We start from the raw sequence: 26,993 nt of genomic DNA on the forward strand, positions 1-26,993 counted from the left end.
ATAACGTATCCTTTGAAATGATATAAACTGTTGGAAAGGATTCTTATTCATTAACTACAAGAAAACAACTGGTGTTTCATTAAAGTGTAAGACTCGTGTACATTGTCAATAGATACCCAAGCGGAAAATGCCATGCATAGAGCATTTGCGAATTGCGATTACTCTTAAAAATAAGAACAGGTAACTTAATTTAACCCCAAAAAAAAAAAGGAAAAAAAAATCTTTAACAAAACAAACAACAGTTAGGTTCAACGAAAATTATTTATAACTTAGATATCTTATCTGTAATACTGTTGTATAATTCTTTCACAGTATCCTTCCAGCTAAATCTTCAAGCATCAGATTCAAGGTCTCAACAGAACCAGTCTTCACTTCCTTGTTACAAGCAGCAAGGTATTCTTCAAAAGTTCCCTGGTTCTCTAAACCATATGAGAAAATCTGCAAGCAGGTGTAGATTATTACACCTACTACAACATGCTACCACCACCCCTTTCTCACATGATTTGAGACAAAATGTTTTCACAGACCTGGCAACTAAAGATCATGGCAAGACCACGCCTGAATCACAGCTGAAGAGGTAGCAGAATACTTCACAGGAATCACAGCTGAACTTGCAATACTATTTATATCAGGAGAGAACTTCACTGAGTCTCAATCAGGCTTAAAACTGCCAGTTTCATGACTTTCCAGATCCTCATCTGTTTTGTTTGTGTCCGAATCATTTGTTTTTTTTGTGTCTGAATTCCTCTTTACCATACTTGAATCTGCTAAACGAAGCATTTACAGAAGGAAGAGATTGCCAAAGGGGTTCTGCCACCAATAAAGGTAAAGCCACACACACACACACACACATACAGACATGACTACGATCTCAAGCAAATATATATAATCTAATTCAATCAGGAAAATAAGTAACTTTGCAAGATATTAATCTAAAACACATAAATGAAACAAGGAAACTTAGCTGTACTAGCAATGACAGAAAGAAGCTCTAGTACAGACAGACAGAGTATTCTGGTCAATATAAGGACTTTCAACATTCCTGAAGTGCTCAACTCTACTATATTTTCCTATTAAAAAAAAAAAAAAAAAAAACCCTTGATTATATTTTCTATAATCGTTTTGGCCTCCTAGGCTTCAAACAACCTTGGTCACCATTCTAGTAAATGTTTTGTTAATGCAGCGGTCAAATGAGTACTGTGAACTTACTACATGAGCATAGGTCAACACATAGCTAGTGTCATTGATGTCAAGTAAAAAGTTTCATTGGCATGGGGGTGACATGAAACCTGAGAACAACATCCATAATTCATCCACTTCACCAAAAGTTCAAGCAGCAATTGAGTTTATACTGTGCACTGCTAATAATTAATTTAAAAAAAAAAGTATACACGGATTAAAAATATGGATTTGAACTACCACATGTTATAAAATTTGTATTTTCTGAATACACAGAGAATCCCATGACCATTAGATACCGGAAAAATTTTTAAAAAGGGATATGAATCAACCTGTAAGTTGGGGACATAAGCTCAGGTTAGTCTTCTAGTGCTCAACTCAATCATGATCCTTTTGTGGATTCAGGCTCTTTTCTCCTGATGCTGTCCAGTGAATGATCTTGAATGCATTGTACAGTAGTAGTGTTGTTTTTCCTTTAAAATATCAAAATTATCTGATGCAAAACATTGCCACTTTGTTTGGCACACAAACCAAAACAAAACTGTCAATACTCTTTGATACAATCTTAGTTTGCCTTCTTTCCCGCCTATCCCAGGGAAAATTAAAGAATTTCCTATTGGCATAGTTCCATGCTAGATTTTCAGCACAACCCCAATGTTAGAGATTAGGCACATAACCATACTCATGCATACGCACAGTCAATGAATTTAAAGTTACATAAATAAGGTTGGTTTCAGGATGGGTCATATCACGTGTAATAAAAGTACGCACACCATTCTTGAGCTCAATCCAACTACACCCTGGTGCCTTTTTCACATTTTGTTGCCTCATTGCCTGTCTAATATCTAATACATCTTCATATCGACCGCTTACTCCATAAATATTTGACATTAGTACATAATTTCCACAATGCTCTGGTTCAAGTTTAAGAACCTGTCGTACAACAACGTCAGCAAGATCAGCATTACCATGGAGCCGACATGCTGCTAACAAAGTCCTCCATACCACTGGATTGGCCTCGATAGGCATTGATTTTGCCAATTCATAAGCATCCTCAAGCTGCCCAGCTCGACCGAGCATGTCAATCACACAGGCATAATGCTCAATAGTTGGATCCACACCATATTTTGACTTCATCCGCGTCAATAACTCACGCCCATGTCTCACAAGGCCTGCATGGCTGCATGCAGACAATACCCCAATAAATGTGACAGCATCAGGCTTAATTTGTGCCTCACACATACGAGAAAACACATCCAAAGCCTCATCACCATGACCTTGCATGCCATAACCCATGATCATGATGTTCCATGAGGCCACATCTTTATTTCTCATCTTACAAAAAACTGAATGAGCATCTCTCATACTGCCACATTTTGCATACATGTCCATAATAGCATTGTTCACTAGCACATCATCAGTATCTTTATGATTGCCATCCTTCCCCAACCCATTGACTATCATATACCCATGAATCTGTCTTCCATGCATCAGTGCAACCAGATTAGAGCAAGCAGGAAGGACTGCTGTGATAGTAACCAAATCAGGCTTAACTCCAGCACCTAACATCCTATCAAAAAGTCTTAAAGTAACACCATAATCTCCGCATTGTCCATGAACAGATATGATTGAATTCCATGAAAATATATCTTTCTCATTTATCGTCTCAAAAATTTCCAAAGCATCTCCAATATGCATGCATTTCCCATACATATCAATCAAGGCATTGGAAACTGCAACACCTGAAACATACCCCATTTTCATCGCAAACCCATGAATTGCTCTCCCATTGTTAAACTCCTCCATCAAAGCCAAAACCGATAACACCCCGGTAACCGTAAATCTATTAGGAACAACCCCTTCTTTACCCATTCTCTTGAAAACCTCCAAAACCTCATCCAACCTCCCAATTTGTGCATACCCATTAACCAGCGCATTCCAAAGCGCAACATCCCTCACAGGCAATTTCTCAAACACCTCCTGTGCCTCTACAATCAACCCAAATTTCAAATAGGTGTTAACCAAAGCACTGCCAATAAACACATCCAACTCCAACCCAAGTTTAAACAACAGCCCATGAATCTTCCTAACCTCCAAAACCTCCACAATATCACAACAAGCTTTGATCACACAAGGAAAAGTAAACTTGTCTGGCCTAACATCCAACACCCTCATACGCTTATAAAACTCAAACCCATCTTCCGCAAGCCCATTTAACACAAACCCAGAAATGATTGCGTTATAGGCAAACACATTGCAATGATGGGCTTGGTGATTGAACACCAAAACAGCATCTTCCATTCGGTTGCATTTTGAGTACATGTTGATAAGGCTTGTGGTGGATACAGGAGAGTTAAGAAAGGCATTGGTGAGCATGTAAGAGTGGAGTTCTTTGCCTTTGCTGAGATTCTTGTGGTGGGCACAGCCTTGTAAAGAGGCAACGCAGGTGGAAAGGCTGTAACTTGAGTCATCAGAAAGTTTGGCATTGGATTTAGAAGATGAGGAAGAGAAGTGAAGAGACAAGCAACAAGGTTTGTGGATTCTTGATACGCATAAGACGGTCCGTAGATTCATTTAAAGAAAATCTAAGCTCTCTTTTTGTGTCATTCTAGTGGCTGCTTTCACTTTCACACAATCATATGTATGTGAATGAAATGAAACACTATATATATGTTGAATTTCATGAAATACCATAATCATCACGTTTGAGTATAAATCAATTTTTAATTAACCTTAGTTTCTCTATTAGTTTCAAGTTGCTTGAAGTGATTCTCTAACTTCCAAGACTAGGGCTTGAGATCCAAAAATGCCTAATTTAATAGGATTTTTGGGGAAATGAGCGAGTTAATTAATAAGAATGAGAGAATCTTAAGTGATTAAGGGCTTGTTTAGTACATGTGTTTAAACACATGTTTTCAGTTTTTAAACAACATTACACGTATTTTTACACTTTTTCACCCACATATATTTACAAAAAATACAAACAACATTACTAAAACAACGTTACCAAACGGCCGCTAAGTTCCTAAATGATTAAGTCAAATTATTAAGCCCAAGTTACAAAGACCAAGTTATCAAGCCTAATTGAACTAAACTGATTTAAGGTAATTATTAATGTAGGGGTAAAGGCCCAAATGCCCAAAATCAAATAATGGACCTTGGGCCCATACGAGATGATCAACCACGTCCAAGGAGAGGATGTAGATGCCAAAAGAGGTCTCAGTCCAATTCTTGTGGGCATGAAGTCACTTAAAGGGCAGTTCGAGGAGAAATATCTCCTCGGACGTGACGAGTATGGCTCAACATGCACTCTGCCTACTTAAAGGACCCACCCCAACGAACATTAGTAAGAAGGACGAGTCCTACAGACCCGTGGCAAAGAAGGAAATGTAAGATGTCAAAGGAGAGGCTGCAACTACCACATTAAATGCGTTGCAGCTACTTTTTTGGCCGTATTAATGTGGAGAAAACCTGTGAACAGTGCTGCCTTAACTACCACAACTCACAGAAAGATGAAGGGGGTGTCCGATGGGACAAGCACTCAAGTGGGAGTCTAGATAATCAACAAGTGTAAGGCTATGATGGATTCAAGGAGACTATATAAGAAAGGGAGTCCTCATGAGGAAGGGCACGACAAGAAAAAGAGAGGAACAGAAAAATAACTGGAAACTTAAAGCAAGAACCAGCAAATATCTATCTCATCTCCTCGGACTGAGAATATATGAACATTAACAGGATTTTCTTGTGTCCAAGTGTTGTGTAGCCCAACCTTAGCCACTATCTATTTCGCTAAGGCCTGATTTTGTAGCCCACTCTCTACAAATTCATTGTTTTTGTGTCCCTTAGACCAAGACCCCATACTTGTTGGGCTTGGGCCCCAAATTGAGACCCTCCAATTAATCATCTCAAAAGTGAACTAATTTGGAGTAAATCATCTCAAACAGGGGCAGAGCCACATAGTGGCTTGGGGGGATTGTGGCCCCTGCAAAAAAAAAAAAAAATCCCCATTAGACTATGAAGAAAAAATAAATAGCCCCTCCCACCCCCCCCCCCCCCCCCCCCATCCCAACATTAGACAGCCGGCCCCCCCTACCCGTTTCTCACCCATTCTCCTAGCCCTCAATCAAAAATTAGGAACACCCTCAAATTAAAAAAAAAAAAAATTATCTGTTCTACTTTTAAGCAAAAAAAAAAAAAAAAAAAATAACAGAGCCAAGCCCACGGTGAGCCCAATAGATTACAGAGGTAGCTCGCTCATAGCAAGCCCACAGATTCTCAACCAAAAAAAAAAAAATCAATACAGAGAATCAGAAAATGAACCCATCACATCGTTGACAGAGAAATCAAACCCCAATACTACCTATACAGAGCAAATCAGCAAAAGCAAATCAAATTCCAGCAAACCAAACACAGAGTGACAAAGGAGTTTATCTAAAAAAAAAAATCCCCAATACACAAACCAAAAACCAAACCTAGTAACCCACGGTCACGTCGCCGCGACGCAGCAGCTCGCTTGTCATCGTCGTCGTCGCTCGCCCCTCATCGCAGATCGCTCTGCCTCTGCTCCAGTGCTCGGTGCTCGGTGCTCCCTCCGGCCCTCCCTCAAGGTATTTCTCTCTTTTTCCCTCTCTCTTTATCTCTTTGAAATGAAAAAATGAAATGAAGTTTTTGCAGATCGTAGATGGTAGATTGGTCATCGGAGATCGCAGATCGCTTTGCCTCTGCTCCGATGCAGCGTTGCTCATTGCTCCCTCTGGCAGTCCTGCCCTCCCTCGAGGTTTTTATCTCTGACTCTCTCTCAGTCTCTCTCTCTCTATCTCACTGAATGAAAAAATGAAATGAAATTTATGAATGTCTCTCTCTTTATTCTTTAACTTTAATAACCTATCTGATCTCACATCTTAGTAAGTCTCTCTCTTTTTTGAATTGTGAGTCTCTTATTGGCTGGCTTTTGCCTTTTTTCTGTTTTTGTCTTTTTAAATTTGGCTTTATCTTATCCCTTTTTGTTGGTTAGTGTGTTGGTCTTTAGTGTAACGTGTGTTCACTGTGTTGTGATTTGTGATTGGCATTGCGAAATTTTCTGATTACAGCTAGCTATTGTGATTGGGGCGCATGTTGTGCTTGTCTGTTGTCTGTTGAGTGGGGTGGAGAGGGGGTAGATGGGCTCATGGGACCGGGTAAACAATAATTAAAGCAATGTAATGTGCAGCACATTACACTGCTTTAATTATTGTGCTGCACATGGAATGTATAATGTTCGGCTCTTTTAATGTAATATGTACATTACAATATAATAAATTAAAGCAGTATAATTAATGACAAATAAATTAAAGCAATATAGTTTATTGTTACGCTAAACAACAATAATTAAAGCTATATAATTAAATTAACCAATACATTATAAAAGACAAACTAATTAAATTATTTTTGTTTTTGTTTGAGGGGTTATTATTAATTAAAGTTGTATTAAAAATGGGTTGACTGTTTAAATTATAGTGAAAATTTTGTTTTTTTCTTGAGTATGAATAACATTCATATAACTAAGCAAAAATTTCTAATTAAAATTTTATTTTTTAAAATTCTTTTTAGGTTAATTTTTGAGTCATATTCTTAAAGTTAAAAGAATTATGAGCAAACGAAAAACAATTGATGCATTCTTTAAGAAAAAAGATGTTAGCAATTCAGAAATTAGGACACTTGTGGCTGTAGAAACAAATGTTAATACTTCGATGCCTGATCAACACCCCTCCAAATGTCCAAAACTTCAATTTGAAGAGATAGATCTTGATCCAGGAATACGTAAACAAATATGTGAATTTCCTATCAACAAACAAGATGAAATCCGACGAGTTTATCTCATAGAAGGTCCATACCAACTTAAAGATATAGACTATCCATACAATGATGATACTCATCATCGTCGATTTCAACCTTCATGGTTTGTTTCACATAAGGATTGATTGGAATATTCACCTTCAATGGATGCGATATATTGTCTACCCTGCTACTTTTTTAGTAAGAAACCAATAGGTCTCCCGGATCAGATGCATTCATTTCAACAAGTTTTAATAATTGGAAAAAGGTGAAAGATGGAATGAATTGTCCTTTAATTCGTCATGTAGGGAAATAACCAAACTCCCCACATAAAATTGCTGTGAAATGTTGCGAGGATTTAAAGAATTATTCACAACATATTGACAAGCTAATTGAGAAACAAACGTCAAAAGAATTAGAGAATAATTGGTTGCGGCTCAAAACCTCAATAGAGTGTGCTCGATGGCTAACATTCCAAGCTTGTGCTTTTAGAGGTCATGATGAAAGCCTTGATTCAAAAAATAGTGGTAATTTTATTGAATTGATAAAATTCTCATCAACTTTCAATGACAAAGTAGCTAGTGTTGTCTTGGAAAATGCTCCAAGAAATGCCAAATATACATCACCCACAATTCAAAAGGAGATTTTGCATATTCTTGCTAGTAATGTGCGAAATGCTATTCGTGAAGAATGCAAAATTTTGCATTCTTGTTGATGAAGCTCGGGATGAGTCGAAGAGAGAGCAAATGGCCATCATTTTGAGGTTTGTTGATAAAGAAGGTTTCATTAAAGAGCGTTTCTTTCATGTTGTGCATGTTAGAAACACTACTGCATTGACTTTAAAGAATAAGATATGTGCTGTCCTTTCTTGTTACAACCTCCACATTGAAAATATTCGAGGTCAAGGATATGATGGGGCTAGTAACATGCGTGGTGAATGGAATGGATTACAAGCTCTTTTTCTTAAAGATTGCCCATATGCTTATTATGTACATTGTATGGCTCATAGGTTGCAATTAGCTCTAGTTACAGCATCTAGAGAAGTAAAAGATGTTCATCAATTCTTTGATCATTTGGTTAATATTATCAATATTGTTGTTGGTTCTAGTAAGCGTAATGATGAATTGCAACATGCTCAAGGAGAACAAGTTGAGAATATGATTGTTTCTAATGAAATTGAGACTAGAAGAGGTGCAAACCAGATTGGTACTTTGCAATGAGCTGGAGATACTAGGTGGGGATCTCATTTTCAATCTATTTGTAGTTTGATTAAAATGTTTGATGCTATTTGCAAAATTATCTACACTATCTCTGAGGAAGGGGCTAACTATAAACAACGCGGTGATGCCGAGGGAGCTTATCAGGTATTAACATCATTTGAATTTATTTTAATCTTGCATTTGATGAAAGAGATAATGAGAATTACTAATGTTTTTTGTCAAGCTTTGCAACAACATTCTCAAGACCTTTTAAATGCCATGCATTTAGTTTTAACTACAAAATCACTTATTCAAAAGTTGAGAGATGATGGATGGGAGCCTTTACTTGCTAGTGTTATATCATTTTGTGAACAACATGGAATTGATATTCCTAATATGAATGCTCGTTACACTAAAGGTCGAGGTAGATATCGTTGTCAAGATGATGATTTAACAATGGAACATCATTTTAGAATTGACATATTTACAGTTGCAATAGACTTTCAATTGCAAGAATTGAAAAGTAGATTTTGTGAGCTAACAACGGAACTTGTCATTCTTAGTTCAGCTTTAAATCCCAAGGATGCTTTTAGATTATTCAAAATTGTTCATATATGCAATTTGGTTAAGAAATATTATCCTCAAGATTTCACTGAACATGAACAAGAACTTTTGGAGTCTCAATTGCAACATTATGAGCTTGATGTGATAAAACATCCAGATTTTCAGAATATGAGTACAATTTCCGAGCTATGTAGGGGATTAAAAATTTCAGGAAAGTCTAAAATCTATTTTTTGATTGATAGACTTATTCGTCTTGTGTTGACCCTTTCAGTTTCTACAGTAACTACAGAACGAGCTTTCTCAGCTATGAAGTTGTTAAAAACAAGACTTCGCAATAGAATGGAGATGAGCTTTTGGCAGATAATATGATAGTTTATATAGAGAAGGAAATTGCAGGGAATTTCACTATAGAGATGATAATGGATGAATTTTATTCCATGAAAAATCGTCGTCAGGCATGATTTGATCCGGTTGATGACCCGACTTGACCCGAATAATGGGAGATTTACTGAGGCTTAGTCCATGGAGCGGAGGCTTGGGCCGACAAAATTTTTTTGGCCCGTTTTGTAGTTCGTTGTGAATCCTATGCGCAGGATATAAAAGCCGTTTTTTTTTGTGATTAGGGTTTTGTCTTGTTGTTTTTGAGAAAGAAAAACATTGTAGCCGCACATTGTAATTTTCTTTGATAATAGTGAAATCCCTACAACTCTATGGATGTAGGCAAATTGCTGAACCACGTAAATACTGTCTTGTGCGTGTGATTGTTTTACTTTTGGCGTTTTGTTTTCTCTATTTTTTTTGTTTCTCACAGGTTTGGAATTTCGGTTGAATTCCCAACATGTTCAAGTATATAATGATATATGAAAGTTGATAATTTTGTATCCAATAGACTTAAGAATTATATTTAGTATATCTCTGTTACAACCCAACCCCCCAAGTATGTATTCCTGGCTACGCCCCTGATCTCAAAGTGAACTAATCCCAAAAAAGTCATCTTGAAGTAAAGTAAATTGTTAAAAATATAATAGATTAAATCTTAAATGATTACTCTAACACTAAATTGATTTGAAGCAGGCGGGAGATCAAATTAGACTTGAATAAACAACTAAATTTTGCATCAAACTAATTGAATACTTAATTAGATAAGATTGCAAATACAAAGGGAACGAACTTACAAGCATAAAGTCTTCTACAAAGCCTAAGAACTACTTGAATTATCTAAGAACTACTAGATGTCCCAATAATTTAAGCTCTTAGAAGTGCTCTAAATGTATTCTTGGTTGTGTGTGGTGTCCTTTACTTGTAGAATCACTCCCTATTTATAGTTGAGGCTTTGACAGTTATGCTTGATTTTTTTTTTCCTTAATTAACACTCATTGCCAAGTGTCTTGTTATTAGTTGGACTTGGTAACATCATATAACTACCTTGAGGCAATTGCTTCCTTTCTATCTTTATTTACTTAGCACGTGTCTTGCTGTTTGACTTTTTATTATCTGTTTGAGATAATTACCCATGATTTCCTTGAGGTAAGTTAAGTAACTGCCCAACATTGTATGTGCCTTTAATTAACTTGACTTGTCACTAATCTAAGTTTTAATATTTAGTTTAATTATATTCAACTTGTGCATCCATGATAACTACTTTTTTTTTTTTTTTTTTAGTGTTTGATCCTACTCTTCCTTGTGTTCTACAACTTAATTAATTAACGAGGTCTTATATTACCACAAACAAACTTTTTTTTACCATAAATTTTTTATGTGTGATAGATTATAACTGAGTGTTTGTCACTTTTAAATGAACCTATAACTTTTTATCCACTAATCAATAATCACATTAAATAGATGAAGAGTTGTGATGTCTGATGACAATTGTGCACATATTTTTGTGGTACTAATTTTTTATTTTTATAATTATTTGGCCCAAGTCAGTGCAATATCATGTTTATGTCTCTTATCTTTTTTAGTTTTAATCTCTTTCTCTTTATTTTATTTTATTTTTTACATCATCTTATCTCTACCTTAATCCATTTCCCTAACCCCTCTATATATTCTTTACATTTCTTGAAAAAATAAATAACCCCATATTTAATTAGCAGTTCTGGCATAAGCTTGGAGAGCCTCACCAGTGAGCCTGCAAACCCTCTTCTCCTCCAAGACCTTAGCACCCATTTCTTCATAGAACTCAATAGCATTGACGTTCCAAACATGCACCACCCACTCCACTCTCTCATACGCCATCTTCACCGCTTGTACCCGCCACAGCCGAGAGTAGCATCTTCCCAAACCCTTTCCTCCTATAACACTACCTCACAAACAAGTCCTCCACCTAAAACCCTGGTTTCCCTAACGTCTTTATTATCGTTGGATTCAAAGGTTTCTCTTTCAGGGTCATCGATGGGGAGGTGGAGACTGGAGAGTGATGATGTGAGTAATGGGGGAAAAGAAGAGAGAAGGAGTTGGAGTGGGTGAGAATGGGGCTTGGAAGAGTTCAAGAATGAAGATAGTGACGGATTGGAGAGGAGGAGAGGTGAAGAGTGGGGAGGAGAGAGTGGTTTCTGTGGCGGAGAAATGTTGGTCAAGGCTTTCGATCATGGCCAGCTGATGGATGAGCTTGTGGATGTTTGGAACATCCAATGGAGTGGCCAGACGAATGCGTGTGAAGAGTTGGTGACCAATATCTGTGGCCATTTTCACTTTTCTTGGTTCTTTATCGTGGAAGAATGAATGATATGAGAGAACCAGTTATATATCTCATGAGGTGGTGAGGTTGGGGTGTGGGAATTTACATTTATACTAGTTGAGTTTGGAGATAGGTCATGAGAGTATGGAAGGCAATTAACGAAGGAGCCACTAGCTGTATGCGTATTTGTATGTGACTTTATTGTATCATACAATTTGTATGTGCCAATTGCCATTAGCCATTTAGCTAATAAATTTGAAAAAATATTGATCAGACAAGCGGTGCTTCCTAAAATGAGGGGAAAAGGGACGAATGGAAAACCAAAGTTTTCCTCCTAATTAGGAGGAGATCCTTTTCCCATTACGGTAGTTTTTGCCTCACTTTGATTATTCAACTATATTAAATAAATTAAAAAGTTATTAAGTAGGTTTTGTTATTAAAATAATCTTTTGAGTTGTCATGTAGGGATTTGGTTTTGGAACCTTAACTATTACGAAGCATATGCAGTTTATTTATTTATTTTTTTTTTGGAGAGATATATGCAGTTACTCTATAATGTGAGAGAGAAAAGTTAAAAAGTTAAAAAAATTCTTTTTATTTTTATTTTTGGTGGTCAAGAGGTTGAGATTAAAAATTAATTACATAACATAAGTATCACTACTTTCTTTTTATTGTTTTTTTTAATGGTTCAGTTTTTAAACCATAAACATTTCTTCTAGAAGTAGGAGAAACACTTATGTCTTTACAACTTATTTGGGAGGAGAGAAAAGGAATAGAATAGGTCAAGAGATTGGAGTGGATTTTCACAACTTGTTAGGAAGGGAGAAGGAATGAAAGGGAATTAAACAAAATGGATTTTAAATGAATATTTTATATATTATGCTATTTGGAATTTCAATGAAAATGAATAGAATGGTTAGAAAGAAATGTAAAGTATTTCATTTTTAAGGAAAAGGCAAATAAAAGATAAAGAGTATAATAAAAAAATAGTGACCTTTTTATTCATTATTTTTAAATACTAATGTACCCAAAAAAAAAAAAACTTGTTTTATATACTCTTAACTTTGGTCCAAATCAAATTGATCCCTTGCTCTTTTAAGTGTGAAATTATAGTTATTTCCCCTATCAAAAAAATATTTGATAGTTATTTCCTTGAACTTTGAGAAACCTCCAAGTTGATCCCTTGTTCCTTTAAGTGTGAAACGATAGTTAAGTCCTTGAACTTTGAGAAATCTCTAAATTGATTATTTTGTTACTAACAACATTGAATAAATAATACATCTTATATTATTTTAAATTTACGAGTCTTATCCATTTAAAAAAAAAAAAATTTCTTTGACAAGACTCTTGTCAAAGTTGGTGACAAAAACCTCCCACATAGAATGTATCTACAACCTGTCAACCTCACAAGCATACTATCAAGACTTAACTGTGGGCCCCATCATCACGACTCGCGAGGGGACTAGAACTTTGGATACGTGGAGAAAAATTAGAATTGCAATCCAATCATGTCGGATTTAGAGCTCTTTTTGGTCCTCTCAAGAAAATAACATAATAAGCCTCAGCCCTCTAGATAGTTCCAGAATCCAGATTAGCCTCAACCCAAATCACTTTCCACAAAGAAGCCTCGGCCCCAAGTCTGGTAATCCGGCAACAGTTTATTCAAATGTTTTGGAAAGTGTTTAATCCAACTATTGTAAAAGGAAAAGATAATCCATGGATGAGGATAATCCATGAGATTATCACAAAAAGAGGATAATACATGGAAGTGTTTAAAGCTTTGAAATACTTGGAAAAAAAGAAAGGAAAAAATTGATACAACGAAACACACAAAGCAACATATATGTAACATTCAACAAACACCAATGAAAGTAAATTTGAGGAACCAACTAAGCATATAGAAATCAAATTACATAGAGAAAACATCAAGGAATCAAGTAGATCACAAACACACTCACATCAGCTACATCTTCCCCCTAGTCATGCACACTAACCCCGCTGTTCCTTTCCATTTCTTGGAATCCATATACACAAACAAAAAAATAAAAGCCACCAAAAAAAAAAAAAACCCATTAATTTTTAGATAGCAGGATTGGCATAAGCTTGGAGAGCCTCATCAGTAAGCCTGCAAATCCTCCACTCTTGCAAGACCTTAGCACCCATTTCCTCATAGAACTTGATAGCATTCACATTCCAATCAAGCACCGCCCACTCCACTCTCCCATACCCCATCTTCACAGCTTGAGCAGCCACAGCTGAAAGTAGCATCTTCCCAAACCCTTTTCTCCTATAACACTCCCTCACGAACAAGTCCTCCACGTAAAACCCTGGTTTCCCCAAGAAAGTCGAGTAGTTCGGAAAAAACAAAACAAACCCACCAACCACAACGTCAAAGCCACAATCTTTATCGTTGGATTTGAAGGTTTCGGTTTCTGGGTCATCGATGGGAAGGTCGAGAGTGATGGTTTGGGTAATGGGGGAGAAGAGAGCTGAGTGTGTGTGGAGTTGGGGAGGGAATGGGGTTTGGGAGAGTTCGAGGATGAAGACAGTGAAGGATTGGAAAGGTGGGGAAGTGAAGAGTGTGGAGGAGAGGGAGGCTTCGGTGGCGGAGCAGTGGTGGGCAAGGTGTTTGAAGTTGGCTAGCTGGTGGATGAGCTTGTGGATGTGAGGGACGTCCGATGCGGTGGCGAGACGGATGCGTGTGAAGAGAGGGTAACCTATTGGCGTTGGGTCTGGTAGTGCTGTGGCAGCTGGGGTTGGTGCTGGTGGTGGTGCAGCTGCGGCCATTTTGAGTGTGTTTTTTTGGTTCTTCGTTGTTGACTTGTTGGTTTGGGAAAGTGAGAAAATTGGGGTTTCTAGTTTCTGCACTTAACACTTACTCTTCAAGAATCTACGGTTATACTAGTTGAGTTTTGGTTTGGTGGTGGAAACAGGAGGTATGAAATTTCGATGAGATTAATGGAGTAGAGTTTTTCTTACTTGCACGGTAGTTTATAAAAAAGTTTGTCTTTGAAAAAGCAGTGGGCTGCTGGAAGACGTAACTAGGCCGCTGTTAAAGATTTGATCTTATCAAAAGAAACGTACAATTTTTTTTTTATTCCATCAAAAAAAAGAAACGTACAATTTTTGTTAAAATATTTTGACTAAGAATTTTAGTGTGGTACGTGGAAATTTCGGCCCGACATGACAACTTAAATATATATTTTTAATTTTTAAATAATATTATTCATATTTTCCACATTTTTTTACACGCATATATTTTCATTGCAATTATCAAACACCTTCTTCATACTTGAAACAACTAAGGCAAAAATGATTTGTCTATCTTGCATAGTCGTGTCAAAGATTAAAATAATTCAGACCCACTTAAGCATGATATACAATAAAAAACAAAAAACAAAAAAACAATCCAAACCCACAGCACATTATCCAAATCCACTTCTAGACAAGCGAAGAGGCCCACAAAAGCATAGCAATGGATTTTTCTAGCCTGATCAATGGTACCTGTCTCATCTGTCTCCTCCAAGAAAGAAAAATACAAAAGAGAAGAAATGTAAAAGAAAGGCGTCAATATTCATTTCATATCTACATTTGGCACATTGTCAATCTCGAACAGACTCTAACTCTAGCGTTGTTTGATCACTACCCCTCAAGACAAAGATTGGTAATGTAGTCCCACGATTCATCTACTTCATCCATATACCAAGGGACAACAAAGAACATAGTATCTATCCTCACTGGTACAAAAAAATGAGAATCATCTTCTTAGATAACCAAACTAGTAGGTCTGACAATTTTGGCCAGCCAGGATTTGACCACCCAACATGTAGCATTTCTCTTTTGTTTTTGTTTTTTGGGGAGAGCTTCCTCTCCTGCTGATGATGCTGCTGGATTCTAAACGAGGAATCCAGAGAGATCAAGACCCTTAAGACTTCTCAACTATCAATGCATACAAATGATTGGAGAATGCCCACCTACAAAATGATCAATCTATGTGCCTAACACTACACCTAACCAGAACAATGTAAACTACATGTAACCCTTTGGCCTCAGAAACCCCACTTGCTTATACCCATATTATATATTACAAAACCAGCTTGAACAAAGAAGACATATCTTCAGGCAGGTGAGTTCACATAGTGCCCTGTTTTCCGTCTGTGCCTGCTGTAATCTGATACGAACCTGAAAGAAAGGCCACATCCCTCAACCTTGCACTTGTATGGGCGCTCACCAGTGTGCACACGTATATGCTCAGTCCTAGCCCATGCCCACTTGAACGACATGGTGCAACCTTTCCATGGGCACTTGAGGGGCCTGTCATCATCATGAACACGTTTGTGAAGCATTGCATACTTGTGGTTGCTGAACCTCTTCCCACACCCTTCATGTGGGCACCGGTTGCGTTTGTGCAAGAGAAGCTCTGCCTTTGTTTTGAAACTCATGCGGCAGCCTTCAAGGTCACACTTGTGAGACCCCATTGAGTTTTTACTCTTAGGAGGAAGAGGAACATCTGAAGCTTTGCTCACCTTCTTTCGCACTAACTTCTCCTCAACTATTTTACTGGTGTCAATTCCACATCTACTGGCTCCATCCTTCCCAGCCCTTGGCCTCAACCCTTCACATGGACTCCTGATAAAGTCACTGCAACCGAACTTGTTTTCCGTCAAATGGTCTGCTTCTCTTTTTCTTTTTCTTCTTTTGTCCCTGCTTGATCTGGGTTCTAGTAGAGTGGACTCAATGCTTTCAAGCTCTCTATCATCCTGTGATGAACAAACTTCTTTGCGAAGCAGGTTTTCTGCAAAATGGGTGTCTCTTTGGATTCTGGAACATCTCTGGATTGGGGCAGGACTAGGTGGATTTATAAGTGTATCATACTCAGAAATCTCCTCATCATTTTCATTTGTCAGCTCTTTCTTTTGCTCCATTTCATTATCTAAAGCCACTCCACCACTCAAATTTTCCTCAGCATTGATCCCTCTTGAAACTTTGTAACATACCCCCCCTGAGATAGTTACTGGCTCTTTTTCCACTTGCGTAATGAAACTAGGGACGGGCATCCCCTCATCTGTTCCATCTGAAGTCTGGATATCTTGTTGCACCTCAGTGTCTAAAGTCACACCATCATGCAAGTCTTCTTCAGCAGAGCACCCTCTTGGAACTTCGGGATATTGTTCCAGTGATACACAAGGCCGACTAACTTCCATTGGTGAAACAGAACTTGAGACAAGTTCCTCATTATTTCTGTCTGGGGAATGGATCTCTCTTGATGCGGGAGTAGGCTCATTTGACGGTATAACATAACTTGAAACTGGTTCATCCTCATTACTTCCATTTTGAGACTCAAGTTCTTGCTCCACTGCACCTGAAGACATGGCAATGCTAATGTCTTCTGCAGCACGAATCCCTGTGGGACCTTCACAACTTTCTTGCATTGAGGCAAGAGTAGGCTGGTTTGTCACTGCAATATTACAAGAAACACCTTCTGTTGAGGCAAGAGTAAGCTGGTTGATTGGTGCAACATTACTTGAAAGAGGTCCATCATGTTCAATTCTGCTGGTGGTGTGGATCTCTTGCTGCACTTCATTGTCTAAAGTTGCACACACGAGAACCTTGCTGTTGACACAAGATTCCTCCAGAACTACATTTTCCATCTGTGCCTCAAAATTTCTCACAACAGGATCAGCAACATGGGGAGTTGGAGGTCTAGGAAGATCAGAAACCTCATTCATCAAAACATCCCCTTCCGTTGAAACATTGCACTGCCCTTCAGAAACCAGATGACAAGACTCACTTGTGATGCTGATTTTTTCCATACTTTGATTCTCTGCCTGCATTCCAGACCTCTCATAAGTTGCAATGATAAGTGGACTACCACATTTTTCGGCATAAGTTATCTTGTCCTCCTCCTTGGTTTCATCAGTGCTCTTGATCTTGTGTTGGATCTCAGAACCATCCCATGTTGCTAAATTACAAGCTTTGCCATCAATGTCAAAATCATCAAGAGTGTGATTCTCACTGTGTGTCTCAACAACCACTAGTGTATTAGAGACAGGGGAATCTTCAATTCGGGAGGGAGCAGAATTCAAGCTCCTACCACTGGTAGCTGCAAACCCTGAGGATTCATGCTGCATTTCAGACACTCCGGAAGCACTAGAGAAAACAAATCCTGCATCACTTTTGGAATTTCCTTTGTTAGAAAGGTCATTTTCAGTAGCCTTCCCACTTTGCTTATCGCGGTCTCCATAAGTAGCAGCTGAAACATCTTTTGACAGATTCTTTCCAGGGCATCCATCAACTGTACTTGCACCTGTGGAACCACCCAATTTTAACTTAGGATTCCTTCTTGAATATTGAATTAGTTTTTTTTCATTGTTGACAATGATGCCATTTGACCTTCCCCCCAACACTTCATCCTTCTTTAATTGAGCTGTTTCACACAATTTACCATGGGAAGAATGGTTTGACTTTCTTGAGCGTGATCTTCTAGACCGCCATTTGATGGTCAGGCATTCTGAAGTGGCACTTTTTTCAGAGAACAATCCACCCAATGTCAGTGCATGCTGTACTTGCATAGATGGAGAGTTCTTTCTGACCTTGGCACAGTACCGTAAATTGATACCCAGTTTTGATGTCCAGTCTTCTCCGCATTCATCATGTTCTTCATCATCAATTGCAAGATCTATCAAGTTCAGATCTTCCTGGGATGCAGTATCTAATGGAACTTCATTATAATCAAAAGGTTTACCAATTTCCTCAGAAACAGCCATGGCATGTGCCTTCATTTTCTGATAGTCTACATAAATTAAGAAAATTGAAGAATAATTATTGTTGAAATCTGGATGATGTGCATGTATGCTCATAATGGTTGATCGACAAATAAAAGATGTGTCACAGATTCATAGTAAACAGAAAGTGGGTATTAAACAATAGCTGAATGTGTCTCATTTAAATGTTAATTAATTTCAACATCATTCAGAAACCAGGTTTATCCTTGAGAGAGGTTAAAAAAAAAAAAATCAAATATCATAAAATAAAAAAGGGAGAAAGTGATTAACTTTAAAATTAGGGGTGGGTATACAACTGTAATTTGCAGCATAAATCATTGACATAGTTAAAGCCTATCTTACCTGAATGGCAAATCATAAGCACGTTTACTCCACCTTTTGACTGCAAGAGTTCCACAATCTCAATGGCATGCTCCAGGCAGAAAATCCGTGGCCTCAGAAATTTACTAGAGGTGTTCCATTGCATGTCAAATTTGGTTAATAGTGACATTTTCAGATCCTTTGGTGGTGGAGAAACATCAGGAAAAGGAGGGAGATTCTCTGAAGAACAAAGCATTAATTAACTTAGTACAGCACTTGAAGAGGCCGAGTTTAGTGGTCAAAAGGATTAATCCTATTCAATTTCATGTTTTTGTTTGCTTTGATGAGAAGCTACTGGCACCAGTTGAAGATACATTTAAAAATGTCATTCTTCCCCATGGTTGTTTGGTCTGCTAATACATCTCTATAATATGGGAGCCCAACTTATATAATGTGGACACTTAAGACTAGTTCTATGCATTCTTCTACAATTCTTTTTAACACAGTTTAATGCACAACACATTTAGCTGATTCGGGGTCATGCCAGAAATACGAGTAGAAGTGGTAAATGTGTACATGTAGATGCTAGAAACAATGACAAACCAATCTAACAATATGATAGACCACAACATGGTCACAGAATGAAGTAAGGCTTTAACATATAATCCAGAAAAGTTCAATGACAACTTACTTTTGACAGAATAAGATTAAAGAAGTGATTGAAAATGTGAGCAAATTACCAGGCAAGAAAGTATGTAGATCAAATACCTGGAATATTGCTTTTAATAGACCCATCATGATCTGGAGAGGAACAAGCATTCTCAGGTCCTGAGGCTCTGGGGCCTCCTTGAACCAAATGATGATCCATGGGCTGAAGTTTCAGGGATGCTTCTTCAGATGGTTGTACCACAGACATAAATGGAAAACCAAGTATTCCACAAGCCACACATGCCAATGTACCTGAATCAACTTGAAAGTCACATGATAAATCGTCACCATCCAGAGACAAATCATTGAGAGTCTCTATATACAAGTTCATCTCGTGCATCAGATCGTTCTGAATATTATTGTTGTTTTCAGTATGAATATGGGAAGCATTTTCTCTTGCTGAGGTAGAATCAGTAGCAACTATGCTGGGCAATTGAGAATCTCTACTTGGATATGGAAGTAAATCAGCGTTCCATAAAACAGCACGGCAAGTTGATACTTTTCCAAGAAGATTAGATAGCTTAATGTTTTCTTTTAGAATATCTTCTATAAAAGCCTTCTTTACTAACAATTCTCTTTCTTCCTTTTGACGATCTCTCAGGCGAGAACTGCGCACACCTGGTAGTAAGGATCTTGGCACTCTGGCATCAAAACAGTCCAGCAAATCATACATAAGAAATAACTAAAGATATGGTATCCACATGATATTTATATGGACACAATAAGCAAAAACATATGATGTAAAAGCAGCATCGCACAAAGTAAGGGTAAATGCAACCAAAGTATCAATTTCAAATGCAAAGTGTACAGTAGAAATCTGCCTACCGAGCCCTTGTTACTCATCTATGGCCCTAAGCAACAACTGATACGTTAATTATAACAGCACTATCTCCACAGAGAAACTCTTGTGGTTTCAACCGCCCCTGCAGAGGCTCTCTAATGCACTAAATAAAAGGAAGAGCATTTTCTTTTAAGGATAAAAAGGAAAAATTAACAGTTATTACATATTTCAGCTAATTCCACTTTCCAAACACAATTACACATTCCCTTCAAAGAATTTATTATATGAAAATTGAAAGTAAAACAATAATGCTCAATTATCAGTTTTCACAAGATGTGCATTAAGGCCCAACTCATTTCAGTATTAAAGCATATTTTGAAATATACCTAACAAAATAATAAAAAGAAATCCCCCTCAACAGTTGCAACTCTTACAGAATCAGAAGTACATTCATAAACTATTTTACAAATGCATAAATTTACATATTATCCTAAAAAAAATCAAATTAACATCTGTAAACATGTTTCAGAAGTTGTGAACCACCAAGATGAATGGCTGGAAACTTTGATGGTCACAGATGCCTGAGTCTGGCCATTGAACATCAAATATTTGGAAAGAGAATCTAATCTTGTAGAGGAATTAGGCAAGAATACTACAATCAATAAACATTCATGAGAATTATCTTGTATAGATCTTCAGAGAGCAGTCTAAGAGGCAATGTGGACAGGATATTTCAGTCACTAATTTTGCTCAACAACTTAGGATCAACAGAATATTTGAAGGAACTATTGTGAGCTAACCTTGAGACAAAAGACATGGTCAGCAGGTATAGCAGCTGCTGATGAGAGAGCATGGGAAGATAATTCATTGCAGCTCTGCGCACTGCAGCTTCCTTGGCTACTGTAAGCCATTGTGGGGTTCCAAAATTAGCAGCTTCCCCACAATTGAAACCTAATTTACAAAAGGAAGGCTATAATAATCCATTAAAAGGATAAAAATGAATACACTCTGAAAGAAAAATTCAAGGAAACTTCTTGTAATAGCAACATGCCTAATATAATCAGGCTCTCTAGTTAACTCTAGTCACTGAGACATTGATATTCTAAGAGCAGAAAAAACATACAAATTACCGTTACAGACATCAATCAGAAATGCCAATGTTGAAAGGGAAGATAAAACAATATATATTAGCTACGACAGAAATGGATTAGCAATGGCCTTGAAGAAAAAGGTGCTTGCAAAGTCATTTGGCAGAAGAGTTGTAAGGTGTCCAATTAATTCTTTTGAGCATTTTAAGTCCAACTACACATTTTCAGCTCATTTGCAAGCCAAAATGGCCCTGCACTCCTGCTCACATAAAATTTGAATCCTTTGCTTTTACTAGAAACAAAATAAATGGAAATTTATTCATATTTTGTAAACCAACTTCCACTCCAAATTTTTACAGAACTTCGATCTTCTAGGTTGTCTTAGATTAACATGTATTTCTCCAAGTACCATACACCAGGTGGTATGTATTTAATACAGTAAGATCAGTATGTTCAGGGCAGGAGTTTATAAGTTAAAGAATCATATCTCCAGAAAAATATTGAATATATGAAAACTATAAAGCAATTACCGTGGCTGAATCCTACATGGTAGGCCCTTGGAAAAGTCACGACAAATTCACCAGGATTCTGTACTAACCTAAAGGAAAAATAAGAACAGACATGAGTACAGCTCCACACACAAAAAAAAAAAAAAAAAAAAAAAAAAAAAAAAAGAAGAAGAAAAAAAGAACAGAAACAGCAACTCAGCATCATAAGTCAAACCTAAAACATTTTCAATTACAGAAAAGTATAACCCTCACATAAATTTTAGAATGCTAATTAGAAAGAAAGCAACCCACCTACAACATGGAATGCCCGACGCAACAACTACTTCAGGTGATAGAAGAGTTGTCTTCTCGCCCAATAATGTGAGTGCAGCTGGAGATAAGAGAAACTGGACCTGAGTTACAAAAATGCTATAGAAGTGACAGAATCAAACTAATTTCAGATTGAAATGAACTGTCTACATTAAAGAAAGTAAAATAAAATGGCCAGACTAAGAACTGTGCCTCTATTTAAAAATAAAAAATAAAAAAATCAATGAAAATTTGGCAAATTTTGGACAGTAAATTCCAGCTGTGTCAGGACAGAACTGCAAATTAAATACTTTGCGAAATTGCCAAAAAATCAAAATTTTTTGTGGGACCAACTTTTGATTAATGCTTCACCATCTTAAATTATTTAAAAAATCACCCTCCTACAAGTGGCAGGTCCAATTTAGAACAACCTAAATGAATTTAGATTCCGCAAATGTAAAGTACTTTTTTGGGTATATATTTGAAATTCTATTCTATATTATTCATTTAATTATTTATTTTTGAAACCATTCTATATTCATATCAATTATGAATAACTAAGAATGAATAATTAATAGCCAAGATCTAAATAGCTTACTAAATTCTTAAACACGTGCAGTTCCTGCTTTGTGAGACTGCTTAGCTTACAGTTTAGAGCATTGCGTTTGAAGTGCATAGGTCCTTAGTTTGAACCCCGTGGATGGCTATTCCTTAATTGCTTGCCTTTTGACACAATTCCAATTCAATTTGAGAATTAACAACTCCTAAACCACAGATAAAAGTACGCTCATTTGGAGTAGTTTAAGGGTTATTGAGACTCAATGGTTCGCAACCCCTGCCCTGAACCTAATCAAACACTCATATCTTTACTGTCCAAATGGATAATCACTGACTGTGTGTGTGACTTACCAATTGAAAAAAAAAATGGAATTGTAAGTCATTCATCAAATAAAACATCAATTGATGACAGGATAGAGATGATATATTCAGCGAAAAGATAAACATGCTGGCTAAATGAAATATAATTAGGAAAAAAAAAAGAATTACATTCAAACGGTAAAACAAGAGCTATAAATGCTTCAAAATCTTAATAGCAAAAAAAAAAAAAGGCTTATGTAGTGGCTCATCATTTGAAAGCCTACACAGTCCAACCAAGTCAGTCACTTGTGCACACTGTCATATCACATGGAAACAATGTTGAGTCATAGATATGCACAATTCAGGTATATCTATTGACAAGTGGCCATGCAAGATGGGGTAAATGCCAGCAAAGACATTGTGAACCCCTGTTACTATTTAAACAGAGCACTCCTTTCCATCTATAAATAATACAGAAATATAGCCTTCATTATTAAATTTTTTTGCTTTGTGAATACAAAAAACCCCAAATTAACATTCCAAGAAAATTTGGCAAAAATATGCTAGAGTTTGTCAAATTAGTAAACTCCCAAAACATTTTCCTAAATAATCATCTAAAAAAAATTACATACCTAAATGATCAATGTTGACACCATAAGCCTCAGAGCGAATGACTTCCTCAAAAGCAAATGCATAATCTCCAGGGACTGCATACCAAGTTTTTGCAGAGCCAGTATGGAGAAAATTCATGCTATGAAGCTCATGATCTTCAACGTGCCAAGCAAACCAGCTGAAAAGCATACCAATGTAGACCATAGGAGAAGTAACACCTGGAATATCATCTGGCATGAAACGTGTAAGTGAGCCGGGTGAACGTGCAATTATTTGTAAGTTCCATGGACTGTTTGATAGCTTCCAACCCGCAGTGCCTTCCATCTCATTAATAGCACTTGAGCTCTTTCGCCTAGAGCATCGTGAAGTGTCATCTGATAACAATGTTGATGAAGTAGTAGGTGGCTTTGGTGTCTCCAAAGACATATCAGGTTCATTTTTGGCAGAAGAATCTTTAATCTCACCATTATGGGAATCCGTTACACTATCTATCTCATTATTCTTGCAGTCAGAATTCTCTTTACTCCTTTGGTAAAAATTCCTCTTCCTCCTCCTCCTATGAAAATACCGAGACTGACCCTCTGGTTCTCCAAACCCAGACCCAGGAATATCATTTGCATACTCCACATAGATTGGCTTCTCAGAAGTTGCCTTCCAAAACATTGCTTCTACAACCAATGGCGATACCTCCTTAACCATTCCCAATATGCTCCGCGAAAAAACCTTAGACTTAGACTCAAACTGTTCCAATGTATATATCTCCCCACTTTGCCATACTTGCTTATGAACACCCAATTGCGGACTCTGCGCCGCCCCTTTAGTTCTCTTCACACTCTGCCCCAATTCTTGGTGCCTGGTAGTAAACACAGCCCGCGCCTCCCCCTCATTACCACCATCCCCAGAACCCGTTTTCGACGAAGAACAAACACCCTGACAATTCACATCAGAACCCAATTCCGGCGACTTGGAAAGCGACTTATTCAAGTTACAAAACACATATTTCTTAGAAGGCTTAGGCAATGGTGGGATAATCTTACAAATACCAAAGGCACTAGCTTGCTTCTCAATTTTCGATATATAGGCAATTGGGTCAGCAAATTCAGTGTCAGTTGGCCTAAACTCAGGTGCCAATGGTAACCCTTTTAGCCAATTGGGTATTTCAACATTACCCATTACACAACCAAGATTTTTCTCAATACCAACACATGAAATGGAAGTAAATAGTATACAATTACAGTACACCACATTAACAAGGGTGGTACTCAATCATACACAATAAACAAATCATTATTGAAAAAGAAGAAAAGAAAAACCCTAGATTGGAACATTAATGGTGAAAATTGTACATGGGTTTTGTTGTGATTGAAAGATGAACCCACATTAAAGCATGGAAATTTATTATCAAACAGCAAAAAAATGCAAAGGGCAATTTAGCAATAGAACCTGAAACAGCGAAGGAATAGTGTATGATTGACCTTCTAAAAGCACCACACAAGAGGAGAGAGAGAGAGAGAAAGAGAGAGAGAGAGAGGAGAGGTTTATGTTTGTCTAGGTTTTGAGTGACAATTCTTAGCCGGCGCAAGATAGCGTGCTCTGTTGCGATCAGGCTAGGTTACGCCGGGGCGGCATAGTGCATGGGTCGGTGGTTTCGTTTGGGCTAAGGTTTGAGGTGAATGGGGGGGGGTCTGGATGTGTTATTTATACCATTGGGTGCACGTTAGCATGAAGCGCCGAGCGGCCTGCGCTGTATGGATAGGGATTGCTATGGTGTGTAACAGGAGTACGTTGTCCAGTGATGATCAAAAGATTTTCCATTTTTTTGCAGATATTTGAGATCAGAGAATACTTGTGGGGGTCCACATTAATTTCCTCACTTCCCAACTTGACGTGGCACTATTCAACTTTTTTGCTAGTTCAATGGCTAATAACACATTTTCAAACCTCATTTTTCATTTTTTTTTTATATTAACTTCACCTTTATTTTATAGTTTTTTTTTTAAATAAATCAATTCTAATATATATATATATATATATATTATTAATAAGCGATTTTTTTTTTTGTTTCGTCTTCAATTTTTAGCGTACCAAAATATTCTCATATAAATTCTGGAGTAACATACCCTTTAATTTAATTTTTTTCTACAAAAAAGCAAAAAAGTTTAAAATAGTAATACTATTTCATGTGCAAAAGGAGAAAAAAAATTGTTATTCTCACCACTCATTTGTATTCAAATATTTGATTATTTTTTATCTATTTGAATTCAAGTACTTCAATTATCTTTATAAAAGAATACAAAATCACTTCTTCTTTCAAAAAAAAAAAACAATACTACCTCATGTAAAAACTACTTATTCTTACCCGAAATTTTTATTGTTTTTTTATTCTTTAAAACATTTATTTATTTTTATTCAAATTCTATACCGTTATCACAAATCTCTATCCATTTACATTAACGTATATCATCTTTCTTTTGTTCAAATCTCAAATTTTTTTACTTATCACAATTCTTATCCCAATCAATAAATTTAAATGTTCCATTGAGTTTTTTTTGTTCTTTATCTTATTTTTAAACATTATTCTACGTTACTTTACCTCATTCTTTTTTAAAAAATAAATACATACGGTTATTTATATATCACTCTTAAGCGTTATAACACAAAACTAAAAAAACTAAAAAAATAAAAAAGAGCATTATTGCAAACGCAAGACGCATGTGATGAGTCTAGTACACACACACACTAATAACATGATTCATTGTTTCGGTTTTATCATTTTGTATACTAAAATATCCTCACACAAATTCTTAAATTCTCTAAAATACCCCTATCTTTTAGTTAAATAATTTTAAATTTAAAAACACTAACTGGTTAAAAGAGTAATTTATTATTTCTAAGTTTTATATTTTTTCTTTTATCTTCTTTGTCTGAATGACCACTTTTTATTTTAAATTTTAAATTTCAAACTTTAAACCTACTTACAAATAACTTAAAAAAACTTTACATGCTTTTTCCTTTATCTGAATTACCATTTTTTTTATAGTTCAAAAATACCCTCATTGATGAAGGGTAACTTCAATTAGAAATAATGTCATAAATGTTAAATAACAAGTTTCATTTTGAATTCAAAAAGATAACTCCTAAAATTTATAATTTTTTTTTCCTTTCACATTCAAAAAAGAAATTATAGTTATGGTTTATCTTTAAAGTTTATCATTTTTATTTGTTTGAAAAATAAAAATTATATATTTCTAAATTATAATAGATGCAAATTACTAACCCTTATCCAAAAAAATAGAAGAGCCAATGAGCACGCGTGCTCAGAGGCTAGTATATATATTATTTTTTTTACACGCAGCAAGCCTATCACAACGAGTGAACCCCAATATAAGTGAACGGCCTGTTATATATGACATAAATGAGAGATAATTGTTGATATCAAACCGTTGTCAAACATAATATTTTTTAGAATTATTGATGTGATTAGAAATATTTACTAAACCGCTAATAAAAACAAAAATATGTTTATTGTTGAATTTTATGTTTTGTGAGAGTTAAAAGATTAGTATTATTAAAAGTAAAAAAAAAAAAAAGTATATATATATATATATATTTTTTTTTTTATAAAAGT

The 26,993-nt window shown here is 36.4% G+C and overlaps 3 protein-coding genes and 1 pseudogene across 3 annotated transcripts; all 4 read right to left on the minus strand.

Annotated features, from left to right (window-relative positions):
* Positions 1–1,407: 1,407 nt before the first annotated feature.
* LOC115954635 (pentatricopeptide repeat-containing protein At3g14730-like) lies at positions 1,408–4,056 on the minus strand. Its single transcript, XM_031072546.1, has one exon. It carries the CDS (start codon positions 3,751–3,753, stop codon positions 1,837–1,839), a length of 1,917 nt encoding a protein of 638 aa, XP_030928406.1. The 5' UTR covers positions 3,754–4,056; the 3' UTR covers positions 1,408–1,836.
* Positions 4,057–10,106: 6,050 nt separating this feature from the next.
* Positions 10,107–11,564, minus strand: LOC115958420 (annotated as a pseudogene).
* Positions 11,565–13,264: 1,700 nt separating this feature from the next.
* LOC115957449 (probable acetyltransferase NATA1-like) lies at positions 13,265–14,418 on the minus strand. The gene has a single exon (XM_031075691.1). The coding sequence runs from the start codon at positions 14,221–14,223 to the stop codon at positions 13,516–13,518; it is 708 nt and encodes a 235-aa protein (XP_030931551.1). The 5' UTR covers positions 14,224–14,418; the 3' UTR covers positions 13,265–13,515.
* A 364-nt stretch (positions 14,419–14,782) lies between these two features.
* On the minus strand, positions 14,783–25,034 carry LOC115958020 (probable lysine-specific demethylase ELF6). Its single transcript, XM_031076381.1, has 7 exons — positions 23,386–25,034; positions 21,899–21,977; positions 21,629–21,696; positions 20,811–20,961; positions 19,290–19,870; positions 18,564–18,761; positions 14,783–18,229 (listed from the first exon to the last, which is right to left on the minus strand). The coding sequence occupies exons 1-7, from the start codon at positions 24,536–24,538 to the stop codon at positions 15,555–15,557; spliced, it is 4,905 nt and encodes a 1,634-aa protein (XP_030932241.1). The 5' UTR covers positions 24,539–25,034; the 3' UTR covers positions 14,783–15,554.
* Positions 25,035–26,993: the final 1,959 nt, after the last annotated feature.

This window comes from Quercus lobata, chromosome 8 (assembly GCF_001633185.2).
Source record: "Quercus lobata isolate SW786 chromosome 8, ValleyOak3.0 Primary Assembly, whole genome shotgun sequence".
Taxonomy (NCBI): Eukaryota; Viridiplantae; Streptophyta; class Magnoliopsida; order Fagales; family Fagaceae; genus Quercus; species Quercus lobata.